Raw genomic sequence first — 18,737 nt, 5'->3', positions numbered from 1 at the left:
GTATAGAAAAAAATCTCCATAAAATATGCTTTTATCTAATGAAGATCCAGCTCCACATCATTTTGCATGAATTCCCTTTATATCGAAAGCTGCTTGGTTGTTATAGAAGACAGTTGCTCATTTGATAAAGACATGTTAAAGCTTTGATAATATTTTTGTAAAATTTTTTAATGTTTATTTATTTTTGAGAGAAAGAGAGAGAGACAGAGAGAGAGCTTGAGCAGGGGAGGGACAGAGAGAGAGGGAGACACAGAATCCAAAGCAGGCTCCAGGCTCTGAGCTGTCTGCACAGAGCCTGACACGGGGCCCGAACTCACGAACCCTGAGGTCATGACCTGAGCCAAAGTCAGACACTTAGCCTATTGTTGGGAAGATTAAGTAGTATGTGCAAGGCAGACATAGTCTCCAAAGAAAGAGGTGCCGCAAAGCTTCGATCATATTAAAAAACCTCCATATAAAAACAATATCATGGATTGAATGACAGAGGAAAGTTTCTGTGTCAAGGTTCCCTTTCAAATTTATCAGTAAGAGGAGAATTAGCTTCATTACCTGAATTTATTTTTCATTATCCTAAAATGATAAAATAAATCCAAGGAGACCATAGCAGGCTCAAATTGATGTTACAAAAGCAATTACTCTGTACTGGCTTTGCAATTCTTCTGTAAATCTAAAAATATTTCAAAATCAATGTTTTTTTAGAAAAAAATTACTATTGTCTCTCCTATCCAATGCCAGTAGACATGTGTCATAAAGTTGCTTAAATTTTGTCTGTTTTCTTGGAATTTCAGATATTTCTTCTGCAAGCATGCTTATCTGGTTGTACAGTCACATTTTAGTTAATTTCATTATTTAAACTCCATGCAATGTTTTAAAGTTTGTTTATGTATGTATGTATGTATGTATGTATGTATTTAAGTAATCTCTACACCCAACCTAGGCTTCCAACTAACAACCCTGAGATCAAGAGCCAAATCCTCCACTGACTGAGCCAGCCAGGCACCTCAAACTCCATGCAATTTTGTTTTTGAATAATAAGGGCTCTGTCTAGAAAGAAAATCTGAGAACATATGGGCTTTTGAATAAAGGTACAGGCATGCACCTTATCTACCATTGTAAATGGAGTGGGCTTTTTTCCTTTTAATAAAGTTGCTGAACTAATTATCAACTTCTGCATTTCTGAAAAATCTGCTTTACAATGACCTTTGTGTCTCATTCTTTTCTCAAAAGAGAATATAATTTTACTCTGAATGGTCTATAAAAATTGTGCTTGAGCAAGAGCAAACATTTCATCTACTCTTTTCAATTTTGTCTTAAATTAAGAAGCTCCCTTTTTACAAATTCTTCCTCTGTATTTTAGATCTGTTAATTAAGAGGGGGGTGCCTGGGTGGCTCAGTTGTTTGTCCAACTCTCGATTTTGGCTCAGGTCATGGTCTCACAGTTTGTGAGATCAAGCTCTACGTTGGGCTCTGTGCTATTAGCACAGAATCCTAACCCTGCTTAGGATTCTCTCTCTCCCTTTTCTCTGCCCCTCCCTGGCTTGTGCTGTCTCTCAAAATAAATAAATAAACTTAAACAAGAACAAAGAGAGAGAAGAGGAAAACTTGAAGAAGAGTCAAAGGAGAACAATAAAGAGAAATGACTAAAACTTAGACAACTGAAGTCAAGAAATACCAGAAGTAGTTTTCTGGAAGAAGTATAGGAAAGACCTAATAATGGTGTTCCATATGTGTGGATGCTAATATAAAAAAACAAAAACAAAAATTTTGTTTTTAAAAATTTCTCTTCGGAGCTAATTGAATTTAAAATTTCCAAGTAAGACTTGGGTTTAAACAGGTGTAGAAACTAGGGTAAAAAAACCAAATATCCTATTGGTAGAAGTCAGTCGTAGTAAAAAGAAAAATCTATTTCTGGGCTAAAAGGCCAGGTGATTTGACCATAGAAGGAGGGGATGTCACTTGGCATTTTAAGGGCCATTCCTTCGAAAGAATGTTGACTTTCGTTGTCACCAGTGGCTTTATGTGTTGGAAAGAGATTCTTGTCAACCAGCTTCCATCTCCTCCTGACTCAAAGAGTCTATTCCCTTGTGTGGCTTGGTCACTAACCTGGGGAACAAACCAACAGAGAGTTTTGATACATCTTGATTGCACTGGTGTCATTCTTTTTCTTTTTCACGTTAAACAATGTCTGGGGGTGCCTGGGTGGCTCAGTTGGTTGAGGCCCCGACTCTTGATTTCGGTTCAGGTCATGATTCCAGGGTTGTGAGATCGAGTCCCGCTTCAGGGTCTGTGCTGACAACCCAGAGCCTGCCTGGGATTCTCTCTCCCTCTCTCTCTCTCTGCCCCTTTCTCACCCTCTCTCTCAAAATAAATACATAAACATTAAAAAAAAAAAATGTCTGAAAAAAAAAATGTCTGAAAGTTGGCCCTGTCATACTGATACCTTGGGAGCCCTGGGGAGTGGTCTCTTTGTGCCGGCCTCTCGTCTTGGTCCCAGGGGCTGGGGTAGTTCAGGAAGACCTTCTGCACAGGGTGTGGGCCTCGCCCGCTGGCTCCTGGGAGGGGCTGCCCTCGTGGCTGGAACACTTGATGGTAGGCTGCTTGAGGGTGGTCAAGGCCGCCTGCAGGTGAAGACAGCAAAGTGAACAGGGCAGAACGATTCTAACTTCTTCGTGTGAAAGTATAAGCTCACTGCCAATTTTTGTCTCAATACTGAGGGTTCCAGATGTGAGCTACCACCTCTGTAATGTCCGCCATGTTTCCGTACTATTTTTTATTTGATAGTTTTCGGTCAGTCATTTTTTTCCCCTTAATAAAAACATCTGTGAAATCATGAGTGTGGTGTTCTAATTGGAAAGCACGAAGCTCCCCCCAGGCCCCTATTTTAATAAGATATTTAGGATAATCTAACCATGAGGATCGGCTCACACCACCATTCCTACCATAATTTCCCAGATTTCCAGAACACAAGACTAGGAGAAATGACCTCCACGAAAGATAGAGAATTCCCCCAAGTGGACACAACGCACACACACTCACACACACACATATACCATTCCCTCTTAAGGAAGAAGTAAATGAATGAAAACTTGGCTCATACCTCTGGGAAGTAGCTAACCAGTTGGCAATACCTCCTGACCTTTATTCTTCTCTTTTTGAAGCCTACATGTGCTTGGGACCATGGCAGTTAGATAAGGGCAGGCCTGGTGGCTCAGTCGGTTGAGTGTCTGACTTTTGCTCAGGTCATGATCTCATGATTCATGGGTTTGAGCCCCACATCGGGCTCACTGCTGTCAGTGCAGAGCCTGGAGCCCGCTTCAGATCCTCTCCCCGCCCCCCCCCTTCTCTGTCTCTGTCTCTCTCTCAAAAATAAATAAACATTAGGAAAAAAATTTATAGAAAAGGGCAGACCTCAGGACACAGCCAGGGCTGGTGGTGACTTATGTGCATGTGTAACCCAAGAGAAAGTTGGTCCCAGCCAGCCCCGGGAGCAGCAGAGTTCCAAGGGAAGGAGGGCATCCTGCCTGACCAGGTGAAGGAAGAGAATTCAAGGCCAGAGGAAGGATGCAGAGAAAGCAGTAAGGATGAGAGGAAGTCTCTGAGGGAACTCTGAGCCCAGAGGGGCTCAAGAGTGGGAAATCTATGGAGCACCTGGGTGGGTCGGTTGGTTAAGTGTCCAACTTCGGCTCAGGTCATGATCTTGCGGTTCATGAGTTTGAGCCCCGCATCAGCCTCTGTGCTGATAGCTTGGAGCCTGGAGCTCGCTTTAGATTCTATGTCTCCCTCTCTCTCTGTTCCTCCCCTATTTGCGTGCGCACTCTCTCTCTCTCAAAAATAAATAAATTAAAAGAAATTTTAAAAAAAGAGTGGGGAATCTAAGCAGTAAGTGTGGGGGTGCATCTTAAGGGCGGGTCTAGCCTACAGAGGGATCGGAGAGATCCAAGTGGATAACGCAGCAAAATAAACTATCCAGTAACTGCCTAGTGATCTAAGCAGTGCCACCTCTGCCCAAGAGGTTGGATGATCTGGCAGGCACAGCTAGTTAGAATAGGAAGGAACCTTGTTTTTCAAAACATTTTTTGATCCTTCTTTTTCTGATAATAATAATAATTAATAATAATAATAGTGATAATAAAAGCTTGCTTGCTGTGAGGTAGGATACATGAAGAAATGTAAAGCAAAATAAAGCCAGCAAGTGAGAAAGTCACCGATAAGGTAGGTTGGAACCAGAAAATGGGGGGTGAGGATATAGCAGAGAATTTTCTTCTTAGTTGGTGGTCAGCAGCCATTGACGTTTTTAGGGGAGCATTCAAGGGAACGACAGCCTCAGATAGAGACAGAAAACAGTGTGCATGTTCACTGCCTCCAGGTCTCCACTGTCTGACTCAGGAAACTTGGCTGGGTGACCCTGGAAACGCATGCAAGCCAGTCTCTCAAACATGGTCAGGTTCCCTGGGTTCAACCTATTGTCTGCTTTGACACAGGATGCCAGCCAGGCCCTTCCTGTCACCTCTCCAACCCAGGTTGACTCCTGGCCCTGACCCTGATGCTTGCCCTGCAATTGCTCAGGCCTGGTCTTGCTATTTAGGGGCAAGAGGAGGGATGAAAGAGTAGGTTGCTGGATCTATCCCAGCCCCCTGGCTGATAAAGGAGACCAGGACTTGGAGAGTACCTTCAAGAGTGGGGACACAGGACCACAGGACACGATATACCACACAGATTTTGCTTTTACAGCCTTCTCGGAGCAGGCAGATGTTTCAATGGGGTCCAGATGGCCAGGTTGCTACTGCTGCTCCTTTTCCAGAGCTAGAAAGGGGAGAAAGGGCCACTGCCATCAGAACACCAGGCAGGGACCAGCCCTGCTTCTAGAGGAGTCTTGCATCAGTGGACCATTTACAAAAGCAGCTGCAGCGGCAACCCTCTGATCTCCCCTTGCACTTAAAATCCTCCTTTGTGATTGGATTCCTGGGCTTGACCTTGGCCCCTAGTATGCTCTCACAAGCTCACCAAGCCCCAGCTACCCTGGTCATCTTTTATCTTGAACACCCAAGCTTGTCCCCATCTCCGGGACCATGAGATAGTCATCCTCTCTGCCTAGCATATTATTGCACTACGTCTTTACAGACCAGCTTCTTGTCATTCCAGGCTCACTCAGATACCACCTGTTCAAAGAGGCCCACCCCCTCCCCCAGTTGCCTTATCCTACCCCCCCCACCCCATTTTATTTTCTTCATGGTGTTTATCATATGTTTGAGTAGTCATGACTCTTGTCAACACTTTGTCTGCCTTCCCTACTAGCATTTAAGCTCTGTGAAAACACAGACTGAGTCTGTTGGCCACCAGGTCTCCAAGCACAGTGCTGGCACACGGGGATGCTCAAAAAAAAAAAAAATGGATGAAGATTCAACAGTTCACACACAGAAAAAGAGAAGCCACTAGACTGTCTACTTATGTGCAGTCCTTTGTGTTTTTCTAGTGTCTCTCCTGGAAGTAGGAAGGAGAAAGACTTTGCCAGTGGCCTTGAAAGTTTTTAATATTTGCAGCCATTTTTGCTTCCCATATTGTTAATAAGCAGCTAATAATGTTTTATTTGCTTTAGAAGGACTACCAGGCTCTAATCATAGGGTTTGTTTCTTTTCCAGAGAGCGGATGTTAGTGCTGTTAATCAAAAGCCTTTGAATCAAGGTCATATGATTTCTAACAGATTATTTCCCGCACAACATGTTTTTGTCTCATAGCAACAAATCGTGTCATTAAAATCACTAAGGCATGTGGGCTAGGGTTTGATTAGCTGTAACTTTCATTTCTGAAATGGCCACCTGAGGTAAAAACTTGCACCGGTTTACGTGACCAGATGAAAATGATCCACCTTACCTGTTTTTAAAATTGACAAGGAGAGTCCTCTCTGCTGTCCTTTGATTGTTTAAAACAAAGAAATATTGAACACTAGAGGGTCAGCCAAAAACAAGCCTTCCCTTTTGTAAGTGAAATTTGGTTGTGTGGACAAGTGGCTAAATGAAAAGTATTCATTTATCAGGTAAATGAATATCTCTTCATTGCTCACGTTTTATTCATTCTGTTCCACTATTCCGACCGAGCCTTGCTCATTTAGTTGGGTATTCTCCATATAATCATGGCCGACACTTTTTGAACACTCGCTACCTGCCAGGTACCGTACTAAGTTCCTTAGTTGGGAATACAGAGTTCAATTTTCTGTTTTCTTAAAGAAGTTTGAGAATAAAATCTGATTCCCCTACCATGGTCCTTGGATCCTTCCCCTTCTGGCAGAGCTCACCTTGCTACAGCCCCGTTGGCTTGCTTTTGGTGCCTTCACTGCACCCAGTTCCTTGCTTCCTTCACTTTCTCATCTTTCAGATTTCAGCTCATAGGTGTCCTCTCAAACAGGTCTCCTCTCGTCATCCTATTAATGCCTAACACCCAGTTATTTCCTTCATAGCACTTATACTTTGTTTTGTTTGCCGATTTCTACTTATCTGGCTCTCTAGTAGATTATGAGGTCCATGAAGACAGGATCACATCTGTTGTATCACTGCACACCCAGTGCCTAGCATAGGATGGGCAAATATTTGTTGAATAAATTGATAAATGAAGGGACAAGTTCTGTTTCCAAGTCCCATTGACACCCCTCCTTTCCTCCCCTCCTCTCTTCCATAGGCCGTTAAAGATGGCCTTTCCATGGCTTGATATCACAAAGGCCCCACTCATGATTAGGGATTACTCCTTTCCTCAGGAGGCAGGGAACAGACTTCTTTTTATTCATTCAACAAATATCTGTTGAACCTCCACTGCGAGCCATGCAGCGAACAGAGAAAAACAGGATACAGTTTCTTTGAGTAGCTCAAAATAGATGGAGAAAGAGAGAAAATCTGTGTGTCTGTGGGTGTCTGTTTTGAAACACAAACCCACACTCGTTAGTATGTGAGAAGGGGAGGCGTGCAAGTCAGCAGCCACCTACTTGGTAGACTTAAGAATTACCGCCCCAAAATATCTCCCCCACTGATTTGTCCTCGGTGCCTAAAATCCCATCACAAGAATTTATTCTGCAGGAGATGGGGGATGATGTGACAGACAGATGATTTGTGAGCAGGGTAACTCCTCAGTTCCGAGTCAGTGTTCATCACAGAACAAAAATACAAACCTTGCACACTCATAAATGGGTGCCCGGGACTGTATGTTATTTGTCAGTCTGGAAAGCCTCTTGGCCCGGATGCACACGGTTTTCATGTCACTAGGGCTTTTACCACTTGGAATTTGTAAACCAAATCCTAAACGAGGTTTTCCACTGATCAGTCAAGACGTTCAACATTTTTCTTCCTTATTAAGAATGGTATTGCAAGAGTTTGAGAGAGGAAATAAAATCTGATTTTCAAGTTGTCAAAAAGCATGATGATATAATGCAATCAGTTTGGCCAGGAAACAAAATGGCCAACATAAACTGTTACGGGAACACCCACAGCTGTAAGCAGCTGCGGTTCCTGAAAGGCAGGTCCTTTATCATTTCTTCCATCTGGGTTATTCTTTTCCTTACTTTTAATTGTGTATGCACTCTAGCATACGAATAATCACTTTTTCGGGTTCCTGTCAGCAATAGTAGGCCTGTGCCCACAGTTTTATTTTATTCAGTATTCTTGGTAGAGAAAGCAAAAAATTTTATAGTAAAATAAAGGCTGTTTAGATTTAATACGTTTTTTTTTCCCCAAGTTATTTGCATCATGGGCTTTATTTGATTGCACAGCCATGATCTCCATTCTGGTGACCTTCAGTGGAGGGATCCTGAGACAATAAGAGGCCAACTTCTCTGGGAGGTCTGGTGGGGGTAGGGGAGAAGACATTAAGCCTATTCTACTGCTTTGAACTTGTTTTTTGTTTGGTTGGTTTTTTTTTTTTACATGAAAGGGGTGACCGGTAACCATTTCTGCTTTAACTTGCAAAGGCTAGGGTATGCCATTTGCATGGTGATCATTATTTATTTATGTTTTCATTAAGGGATGAGGAAGTAATGCTCTTCTAAAGCCAAGTAGAACCACGTTTCCAACTGCACGAGCATCCCTTAGGTGAACAGCTCTTTTGAAGTGGTTTTGTTGGCAATTAAGTGCCGTTATAGTCCTGACATGAAACTAAGCATTTGTACACCTGCTCTGAATACTTAAAATCTGTGCCGGTGAGAGGAGTGTGGAAAGGGAGGGGCGCTCTCCAGGACTGGGCTGCTGGATCCATGTGAGTAATAACAATGATAACTAAGAGCTGCTAGTTGTTGAGGGCTTACTTTCCTAGTGCCTTCAGTATATTATCTCATTTAATCTTCAGAGCGGCCTTCATGGGAGCCATTGGTGCCGGGGGCCTCATAAATATTCTGGGCTTGCAGTGCTCTGAAGAAAACCATAAGCACAAGTCTTCCCTGACAAAGCCAGCCCAATCCTGACCCTATTCCTTGTGATTAGATGCTTTTGGGAGCCGGGGCCAGGGCAAAGAAAGGCATGGTAAATTAGTGTGCTATATACTTTCATTTCCTGGGGGGTTTTCTTTCTTCTTTTTCACTTTTACTTATTTTTCAATTATAAACATAATACCTGCTTGCTATAACAAATTTAAGAAAAGTATATAAAGTTAGAAGGACAGTCTCTCTGTCTCTTCTTAATTCCCTGTCTGCACTCCCCCGCCCCACCCTGACTACCCCAAGCCATGATCACTGATAACAATTGGGGCAATTGTTCCAGATTTTTCAATGTACGGTGTTTAAACATATATAGCTTTTAAAAATAACACATATGAGATAAACACTGCATCTTGCTTTTCTGCTTGATCTTTTTTTTTATATAAAGTCAGAATGTGTATTTTATTCTGTGTAACAGAGGTCTAGTAGTCTGTTGTATAAATAAATCTCAAATTACTTATCTGTCCCCTTACTGAGCGGCATTTGAATTGTTTTCCTTTTCACTGTAATACAACAGTGCTTTACTAAGCATCCCTGTTCATGTGTTTTCATATGCTTGTTTACCGTTTCCCTGGGATAGATCCTGTAAGTGCATCTGCGGGGCCAAGGAAGCACATTTAAAATTTTGATAAATAGGGAGATTGCCTTCCAGAAGATTGTACCAATTTATACTCCTGCCAAGAGTAGACGGGGGTGTTCATTGCCCCATAACCCCACTAACACTGGATGTTCTCTGACGTTTTTATCTTTTTGCATATCTAATTAGGAAAATGGTATCTTAAAAAATTTTGCATATATACATTTTTCTTAAATTTAGTAATGTTACATACGCTTACTGACTGTATGTCTTCTCTGAATTATTCCCTTCTCCTGTCCAAGTTCTCCCCTCAGCCTTTCATCACCTCTCCTCCCCCCAGGACCCCCAGTGGTCCCCTTCTCACCGCTTTGGTGGAAGGAAATGGTATACAGAGCCAGGGCAAGGCAGTTGATGAGAGAAATCTCATCAGAAGGTATTAGAGACAAAAAGATTCCCCAGTCAGAGATGTTTGCATTTTAAAAGAGTCTGCCTGGAGGGGGCAATTTGCACTCACCTCCAAAGACTGGATTGCTGGTGGGGTCATTTCAGACTTCAGCACAAAAAATATTTCCACGTGGGAAGATCTTTCTGGGATCCTTGAATCATAAGGAGTTAATGCTTTCTTTGTCTGTCATAACCAGGCTTTCTCCTGTTAGTGGGGAAAGGCAACTGCCTGGGACTTAGTATCACAAAGCCCTTACTAAATATTCACACTTCTACACATTAATCTTAGGAATTCATCAGAAATGCAGAAAAAAACTCCTATACATGATTGTCCTAGCATTGCTTATTGGATCAGAAACTGGAAACTAGTAACAATGTCTAACAATGGAGAATAGCTTAAAAACAATTTGGTAGATCCATCTGATAAAATACATGCAGCACTTTTTTTTTTTTTTTTGAGAGAGAGAGAGAGAGAGAGAGAGAGAGCACACACACACACACACACACACACACACACGTGCATATGCAGGGGGAGGGGCGGAGGGAGGGAGGAGGAGAGGGGGGCAGAAAGGAGGAGGGGGGAAAGGAGGAGATATATATCTGACATATATTTTATATGTCAAAACCCCAATAAGGAATTATATTTAGGTGACAGAAGTATGAATTGAACTTTTAGGCATATTTCAATTTTGAGAGCAAAATTCTGATTCTGATTTTTTTTGATCAGAAAAATCATCTTTAAATGCACAGAGTAGAATGTTAAAAAGTAGTTTATGGTATTATCCTTCCAGAATTATTCCCTTTTATCCTGGAAATCATTGAGAAATAAATGTACCCCTGACCCTGCCAAGGTCCAGGCCTCAGTGATTCACATGTAAGGAATTCGGCCACCACACCCATCCTATTACTGGGCCCAGAGAGCAGGCCGAGGTGTCTACAACCCCAGTCAGTGACTTCCCAGCCTCCCAAACTCAAGGTCTCAGCTTTAGGCCTCAGAGCCTCTTTCTCCCTGAGCTTGCTGCTTCCACACCTCCTGGCATCACTCTTAACCTCACATTTATTCCTACTTTTTCTTCCAACTGTCTTCTAAGCTCCTTTAAGATTTAGCTCAAGTGTCCCTCTGGAAATCTCCCAGATCAGCACCTCGTCAGGCTGTTTGCTTCTGCTCTGCCTGTCAGAACACCTAATGTCAGTACGGCATCTACTCATGGGCTTGCCTACCTCCCCCTCCAGAAGGCAAGCTTTTGTACATCAGGGCAACAGTTTCTGTCCCTCCTTTTTTAAAAAAAATATGAATTAATGAATTACTGTGTTGCTCTATTCACTTTAGGGGGCTTTATACAAAGTGTGCTTGTATAAATACATAAATTGTGATTGGTTATAGGATTTTTGATTCTTTTTTTTTTTAAGTTTATTTATTTTGAGAGAGAGAGAGAGAGAGAGCACGAGTGGGGGAGGGACAGAGAGAGAGAATCTCAAGCGGGCTCCACACAGCGCAGAGCCTGACACGGGGCTCAAACCCATGAACCACAAGATCATGACCTGAGCCGAAGCCAGATACTTAACCAACTGAGCTACCCAGGTGCCCCAGCATTTTTGATTATTTCTATAATTTATTTCAAAGCTAGGCATCAGACCAAAGAGTCTGACCATTTGAACTGCTTTTTTGTACCACGTTTATTTGCTAAGAAAAATATATCTCACAGCCCTGTGACTTCCCAGTAGCCTTAACGGAGACTTAACATCAAGAATTGTAATGAACCTTTTATCTCAGGCTAAGACTTTATCACTTCCAGAGACACTTACTGCACTGATACACATTACTCACTCATCCGCTCATTCAGAAATAATTTCCTCAGAGTCTAGCATATGCTGGCCACTATGCTAAACGCTGAAAAATTATGGATTAAGGATATACCTTTGCTGTTGTGCTGGAGGGAGAGGTAGACGAGTCCATGAGTAAATGCATACTGATATTAGGTGTTCTGACAGGCAGAGCACAAGGAAACGGAGAGCCCGAAGAAAGGATTGATCTGGGGAGTTTTCCAGAGGGACCCTGGAGCTAAGTCTTACAAGGTGATGGTTGTATAACTCTGTGAATATACTACAATTCATTGAATTGTACACCTAAGTGGGTAAAGGGTGAACTTTACAGTATGTTGATTAGATCTGTAAAGCTGTTTGAAAAAAGAGGTATAGAACTGGGTCAAATGTGCACGAAGGGGACGAACATCCTGGATAGAGAAGAACAAGGGCAAATGCTTGGAGGTATAAAGGAGTTAGACAGGTTTTGGGGGACTGCGGTCCTTGGGGGTGGCCAGGGTTAGAGTAGAGGTGGGTGGCTCAAGTCTCCAATGGGGTTTAAGTAACAGCATCATAAGAGCAACTCGGTCTTCATGTGATGGCATGAATCCAGAGTTTCAATAACATTCCGGCATTTTTGACTGAAGGCCTCTTTCTTTGCCAAAACTAAGATGGAGAAGCAGCTGGGAAGAACCCGGATGCCCAAGAATGAAGACAACAAAAATATACTCTAGAAGTCATTTGGGTCATCTCCCTGCCTGTAGGCAGGTTTCAATTAAACTGAGACAGAAGGATCCATTTTCTCCTTAAAGTTTTATAGAGAAGGAGGTTCCAAGTGGGACAGGCTTTGGGCTAAGATGAAGCATTCTTCTGGAAAGCCCCTATTCTGGGAAGCAGAATGCCTTCCCTGCATTCTGACCTATCTGTGCTGGTCTAGAGATGTGAGACATGGACACAAGGCCTTGTTTACTTAGTTACCCAGCCCGGAATGTCCACAGGAGGTGAAGTTCACTTACATGGCACCTGGTGATGGGGACCTCCAGGACAATGGTAATGACAGTTCCACTGAGCATGAGGGCTGGGAGGCAGCATCTGTACACACGCTGGGTACCTCCGAGGTTCAAACTGAGGGAACTCCCTGGACCTGAGAGGTCTGGGGAGGTCCTGGGGGTAACACACAGAGGTGAGGGGCAGGGGCCTTTCCAGCTGCCTGATGCCCAGGACATCCTGGGGCTGGGAATCATACCCCGTGTCTATTGTAGGCAGATCTGGAGCTGCTCGGTTCCTGTGGGGCCGGGGCTGTTGCACCGTCTCTTGGTTACTGCCCGAGGAGTCTGCCGAGGCATTAGGTAAACTTTGGTCTGATTTCTCTGAGTCATGGCCAGTGTCAGGAGAAGCTGCTGAAAGCTGAGATTCTAGCCATTGATTCCGTTTTTCCATAAATGAAAACTGATGCTCCAGGGGGAGGGCTCCAACCACAGACTCAGGCTTGTGCTGGCAGGCTGCAGAGGAACCCGAGGGAAAATCTTTGCCTGGGTCCGGGTGTCTCCTCCAGAAGCTGTCTTCGCTCTCCTCCAGGATTTTAGTGCGCAGGCAGGTGACATGCTGGGACACAGGCCGCAGGTGATTGGAAAGTTTCAGGGGTGGATGAGCCTGAGAAAAGTCTCCTGAGGAACAGTGAGGGGTTTGGGGTACAGACAAGCCGTTGGGTGCCATGTTCCTTAGATTTGGAGCAGGTGGTTCGGATGCCTCTTCCCGGGAACAGCCTGGGATCGGTTTCAGTAAGTGACTTGGGTATGGTTCTGATTCATCAACCTCCACAGGAATGCTTCGGTTCATCCTAGTTTCTGGAACAAGAGAAAACATGCCACAGCCTTAGAAGACAGATCATCTCTTGGAGCCCCTACTTTATGGCCTTAAGAGACCTCGTTCGAGATGTGGTTTCAGTTAATAGCAGTGTGACACCAACGTGTTTCAAAGCCCCAGTCACATAAAGTTGTTCACTCATTCTCTAGGCAAAGGCTCTAGTACTTATTAAGATACTTTTACATGGAAGGCGATTCAAAGAATGTGACAGGACTGTCATGCAGCAGACAGCACAATGGGAAGACAGATGAATATCAACAGCTAAGTATGGAGGAGGGAAATTATAATGTGGGCTGCTGTGTGTGTGTGTGTGTGTGTGTGTGTGTGAAGGGTACACAAGACATTGATTGGTCTGCCTTTGAGGATGCCTCTGAGGATGCAGTGGGGAGACAGTGTCCACCTTATAAACTTTAAAAATGTTGCTTCATTTTTAATCAAACAAAAAACATTAAAAAAAAAAAACAACAAAAAAAGAAAGTGTGAGTTAAAAAGCACGGAGAAAAGGTCATAGTGACATTTCCCACTTAACAACTATAGATTGTTTTCTGGACTTAATTCCCTCTGGCACTATGCTTACAGTCAAGGTAGCCGTGGCCGTCTGGTTTGTGATGAACTGGCTGAACTAGCAAGGCTGGCTAAACTAGCCTTTAGCCTACAGTCCGAGTAATATTGGTTTTACCTGTAAAAATAGAACCCGTAATCAACATGATGGAATAAAAGAGAAAATTAGCCTCCCCTTATCATTAGTTTGCTTGAGATGACGTCCCAGGACACCCAAGCTCCAGCGGAAGGCAGGAGGCAGGCAGGGAAAAAAGAGTACGGGAGTGACTGACAGCCTGCAGAAAGTTCCAGAGCAGGTGTAGTGGTAGGGAGACCACGAAAAAAAGACATCCCAGAGGTCTGTTCCGTGAAGGCCTTGTACACAGTATATCTCAAATATCATACAGAGGATACAGGTGGTGCTCTGCTGGTGGATTTTTAAATGCCTATTTGGGGTTCCTGGAGAATTTCAGCCATATACATTTACTGAGGGCGTGCTGTGCCCCAGATCGTGATGTACGTCAATTGTCCCTCTAAGCCAAGTGTTGAAGACTATGAACTCCCCTTCTCTTGAGCCCTGTATCCGTCCCAATGGGAACCTGACAGCACCCGTTTTAAGGTGCTCCCCTCTGAGCAGAGGTGGGGCCGGCAATTTCCTACCAAATTTATCTTCAGTGCCTGTAGGCAGAAACTTCTATCTGCCTCCCCACCCCCTGCCAGGTGAACTCCAACACTTCTCCTTAGCCTCACTTGGTAACAAACGTACCCATCTGCTGCAAACAACCTTTGTGCTGTTTTCTGGCCCGGAAGAAAACTCTTTTAGTGTCTAATTCCTGGCTGGCCCTCTCTCCCTCCCTGCCTCATTTCCCCTTCTCCTGGCTGGCTGACCGCCCCCCCCCCTCCCGCCTTCTTGGCAGCCGGCTGGGCGGTGCGTGCCCCTGGCCTCTGGACTCTGCAGAAAAGAGACCTCATCACCTACCTCGATTAGACCTTGTAAAAACGAACAGGAACCTACCCCAAACACAAATATCTCAGCTATTTATTATTTTTGAGTGCTCACCATTGTTTTCCTCTCTGTCTTACACTTTTTCTACAGCTGTGAAATTGGATATGCCACACAACATGCTCTTTGGCTGGTCAGGAAACAAAGGCATTTTCTGAGGGGGTGGCTGAGTGTTGTGTAACCTCCTGCAAGCGTCTGTGGGCCCACAGCTGAGTGGAAGGGCAAGGAGGTGCCCCGAGTGAGGGAGCTAGCAAAAGGCCTGCACTCTGTCAACGATTTCTTGTTACGTGATTCAGGTGCCACAGTTTACATTCTCCCTGGGTTTAGAAAAAAAATTTTTTTAACGTTTATTTATTTTTTGAGTGAGAGACAGAGAAACAGAGAGAGACAGATCATGAGTGGGGGAGGGGCAGAGAGAGAAACACAGAATCTGAAGCAGGCTCCAGACTCGGAGCTGTCAGCACAGAGCCCGATGCGGGGTTTGAACTCATGAACTGCGAGATCATCACCTGAGCCCAAGTCAGACACTTAACTGACTGAGCCACCCAGGCACCCCTCTCCCTGGGTTTTTTTTGTTTTTTTTTTTATTTAAAAAAAAATTTTTTTTAACGTTTTTTTATTTTATTTTTGAGACAGAGAGAGACAGAGCATGAACGGGGGAGGAGGAGAGAGAGAGGGAGACACAGAATCAGAACCAGGCTCCAGGCTCTGGGCCATCAGCCCAGAGCCCGACGCGGGGCTCGAACTCACGGACCGTGAGATCGTGACCTGAGCTGAAGTCGTACGCTCAACCGCTCAACCGACTGAGCCACCCAGGCGCCCCCTCCCTGGGTTTTTAAATGTGAATACCTTCATACTTTATTGGGGGTGGGGGTGTGGCTAGATGGCTCAGTCAGTTAAGCATCCTATTCTTGATTTCAGCTCAGGTCACGATTCCAGGGTTGGGGGATCGAGCCCTGTGTTGGCTCCACGCTGGGCATAGAGCCTGCTTGAGATTCTCTCCCGCCTTCACCTTTCCCTCTGTCCCTCCCCAACTCCTCCAAACAATAAATTAAAAAAAAAAAAAATGTGATTACCTTACAAGTATTTTCCTAAAAATTGCAAATTCCAAACCTTCCAGGGGCTTGAAAGAAGCTAATAAAAAAAAGTGACAAGCGTGGCCATCTCACATAACTGGAAATCTGAGGTCTATCTTATGGTGGGAATTCTACAATTAAAACTGTTCTGAAATTAAACTAAAACTACCCCTTGGATGGTAGTAACGATCAGCCGGCAATAAATGGCCTCTGGGGAAAGCTATGGGATTAGTAAACCATAAAAGGCAAAACAACCCTTGGTGTTTTAAACGTGTCACTATCAAATATTCAAAGAGCAAATAATTACTGAACCTACTATGTGTCCAACTCTGTGCTCTATAACCTCCTTCTGAGGCATGGGCTGAATGAAACCCTTTTTTTAATAACAAGTAATACTTGCAAGTGATACAAAGTTCAAGAGTACAAAAGGGTATACAGTGAATGGTAATCAAAAGTATTTCTAAAGCCTTAAAAAGCATTATTCCTGCCCTCATGTTGCCTGTGATCCAGAACAAGAGAGAAAACTAATAGAGGAAATCAAAAGCCCTATCTCAGGGCCTTTGCACTTGCTGTTCTGTCTTCTCTGAACACTCTTTGTCTACATGTCTGCAGGGCTTGCTTCCTTTCTCCTTCAGGTCTCCTTCTCAAGTGTTTACTTGCCCTTCTCACTCCCTGTCTCTCTTCCCTGCTTCACCATCCTTTCCAGTAGTTATCATCACATCTTACATACTACAAAATGTGTGTTATAACTGCAAATATCTAATACATTCCTTAATTGTTTATTGTTTCTCTCCTCCCCCAGAATTTAAACTTCATGAGGATGTGATTTTTGACTGTTGGGCTCATGGCTATCTTCTCACCATCTAGAGCTGTACCTGGCACACAAATATTTGTGGACTGAATAAGTGATGGATGCCTGTTTTTGGAAAGAGTACAGATCTGTGTGGCTGGAAGGATCACTGACAGTGAGAATATCAGGCACCACGGTGGGTAGCAAGGAATATTGGGTGGACCAAGTACTCACAGTTCTTAAAGTTACTCCACTTGGGGACCCTTCCCCCTTACATCCTTGCTTCTTCTCAAATATTTATTAAGGGCTCACTAAGTGTCAGGCCCCAAGGTGAGTCTGGGCCATGCCTACGAGGTCCCATCGGTGGGCAGGGTTGACCGTGAACCTTGCTTGCAGAATACAGGTGTTTCTACCATCTAAAGGGAACATCTGGTATTCTGTTCCAGATAGGGAGCTGGTCTGTTCATGCATCATCAGGCTTTGCCCGGAACAGTGGAGGGTGGGCATGCCTCCCAGCTACCACGTGGGTCCCTCCCAGCCCTAGATCCCTGCCAGAACTGGCAAAACAAACCCTGATACACAAATGGTGTCACTGAGAACAACTACACGCAAATGCCGCACCAGAGGGTCATGGGCAGATTAGTGGGAAATGGCCGTTTCGTTTTTGGTCTTTAATGTCAATATTGTAAAAATGCTACACATTAAAAATACTCATTCAATATCTCCCACGGCTAATATTTCCATTTTTCCCTGTTTTATTCCAGGGCTTGTCACATGATATCCACATGGTTACATGGCCTGTGCTCCAGTCCCCAACAGGGGGTGGCACTTGGAGTGAAATGGAAAAACCTCTGTGTCCTACCACTGTTCTAGAGGAGAAGGCTCTGACTCCCCAGAGGGACAGCCAGGACCCTGCAAGCCTGAGTGGCAATGCCCCGGACAGATGCTCGTGGACATCCTGTCCCACTCAGCAAGCCTGGGGGAAGCTGGGACCGGTCAGCCGGTCAGCCAGGAGGATAATGGTCAAGTCTACCTGGCCTCGGGGCAAATTCCTGGGGAAAGGGAGAGGCTAGAGGGTGAGAGAACTCAACTCAAGGGAGTCTTCTGGCTCAGAATCTCTTTTTGAGGCTCAGAACACAGGTGCTCAAGCCCCACACCTAGAGATTCTGAGGTGAGGTCAGGGCTCCCGTGTATCTTTAAGTCCCACAGGTACGCAGATTCTCTTGTACTGTACTTCTCTTGTACTCTGTGATCTGTGCCATTTGGCAGGAACTATCAGAATTTTAAACGTTTATGCCCTTTGACCTAGTAATTTCACTTCTAAGAATTTCCTCCACAGGGATAAGGGTGTACCCTGCGAAATGAAGAGGCTCTGAAGATAGGCGATGCAGCCTTGTTTGTAATAGCAAAGACTAGAAACAACCCACATGTGCAGAAAGGTTCTAATTTTTTTTTTTAATTTTTTTTAACGTCTATTTATTTTTGAGACAGAGAGAGACAGAGCATGAATGGGGGAGGGTCAGACAGAGAGGAAGACACAGAATCTGAAACAGGCTCCAGGCTCTGAGCTGTCAGCACAGAGCCCGACGCGGGGCTCGAAGTCACGGACCGCGAGATCATGACCTGAGCCGAAGTCTGCCGCCTAACCGACTGAGCCACCCAGGCGCCCTGGAAAGGTTCTAATTTTTAAAAACTGTGGTCCGGCCAAACAACGACTGCTCTGTGTCTTTTTTTTTTTTTTTAATTTTTTTTTTCAACGTTTTTTATTTATTTTTGGGACAGAGAGAGACAGAGCATGAACGGGGGAGGGGCAGAGAGAGAGGGAGACACAGAATCGGAAACAGGCTCCAGGCTCTGAGCCATCAGCCCAGAGCCCGACGCGGGGCTCGAACTCACAGACCGCGAGATCGTGACCTGGCTGAAGTCGGACGCCTAACCAACTGCGCCACCCAGGCGCCCCTGCTCTGTGTCTTTTTTAAAAAGACAAAGGAAGTGCTCTGGGGACTGATGTGGAACGATGTCCAAGGTTTATTTGTGAAGTTAGGAAAAGTAAAGAGGAGAACAGTGTGCAGATCTGAGGTTGTGTATGCACATGCCATCTCGTCAGAAATTTGGAACAACGGTCGCCTCTGGAAAGGGAACTGGATGGCTGGGGAATGGGAACAGGAGGGACGCTTGCTTTCCGG

General features: G+C 44.5%; 1 protein-coding gene across 2 annotated transcripts in view; it reads right to left on the bottom strand.

The window, feature by feature from the left end:
- The window catches only part of TRAF3IP2 (TRAF3 interacting protein 2), a 44,333-nt gene that overhangs the window by 18,433 nt on the left and 7,163 nt on the right, over positions 1–18,737 (bottom strand). For both annotated transcript variants that reach the window (XM_047101574.1, XM_047101575.1), the window contains exons 2-3: positions 12,293–13,123; positions 2,441–2,618 (exon numbers count right to left, since the gene is read on the bottom strand). In XM_047101574.1, coding sequence (XP_046957530.1) covers positions 2,441–2,618; positions 12,293–13,115 — 1,001 coding nt within the window. In that variant the 5' untranslated portion in view covers positions 13,116–13,123. The remainder of the gene's footprint in view (positions 1–2,440; positions 2,619–12,292; positions 13,124–18,737) is intronic.

This window comes from Lynx rufus, unplaced genomic scaffold, assembly GCF_022079265.1.
Source record: "Lynx rufus isolate CCGP_SWC_20201006 ecotype Redwood Valley unplaced genomic scaffold, mLynRuf1.p SCAF_6, whole genome shotgun sequence".
In the NCBI taxonomy this organism is placed as follows: domain Eukaryota; kingdom Metazoa; phylum Chordata; class Mammalia; order Carnivora; family Felidae; genus Lynx; species Lynx rufus.
Note: the sequence above shows the minus strand (reverse complement) of the source record. Positions and strands in the feature narration are given on the sequence as shown.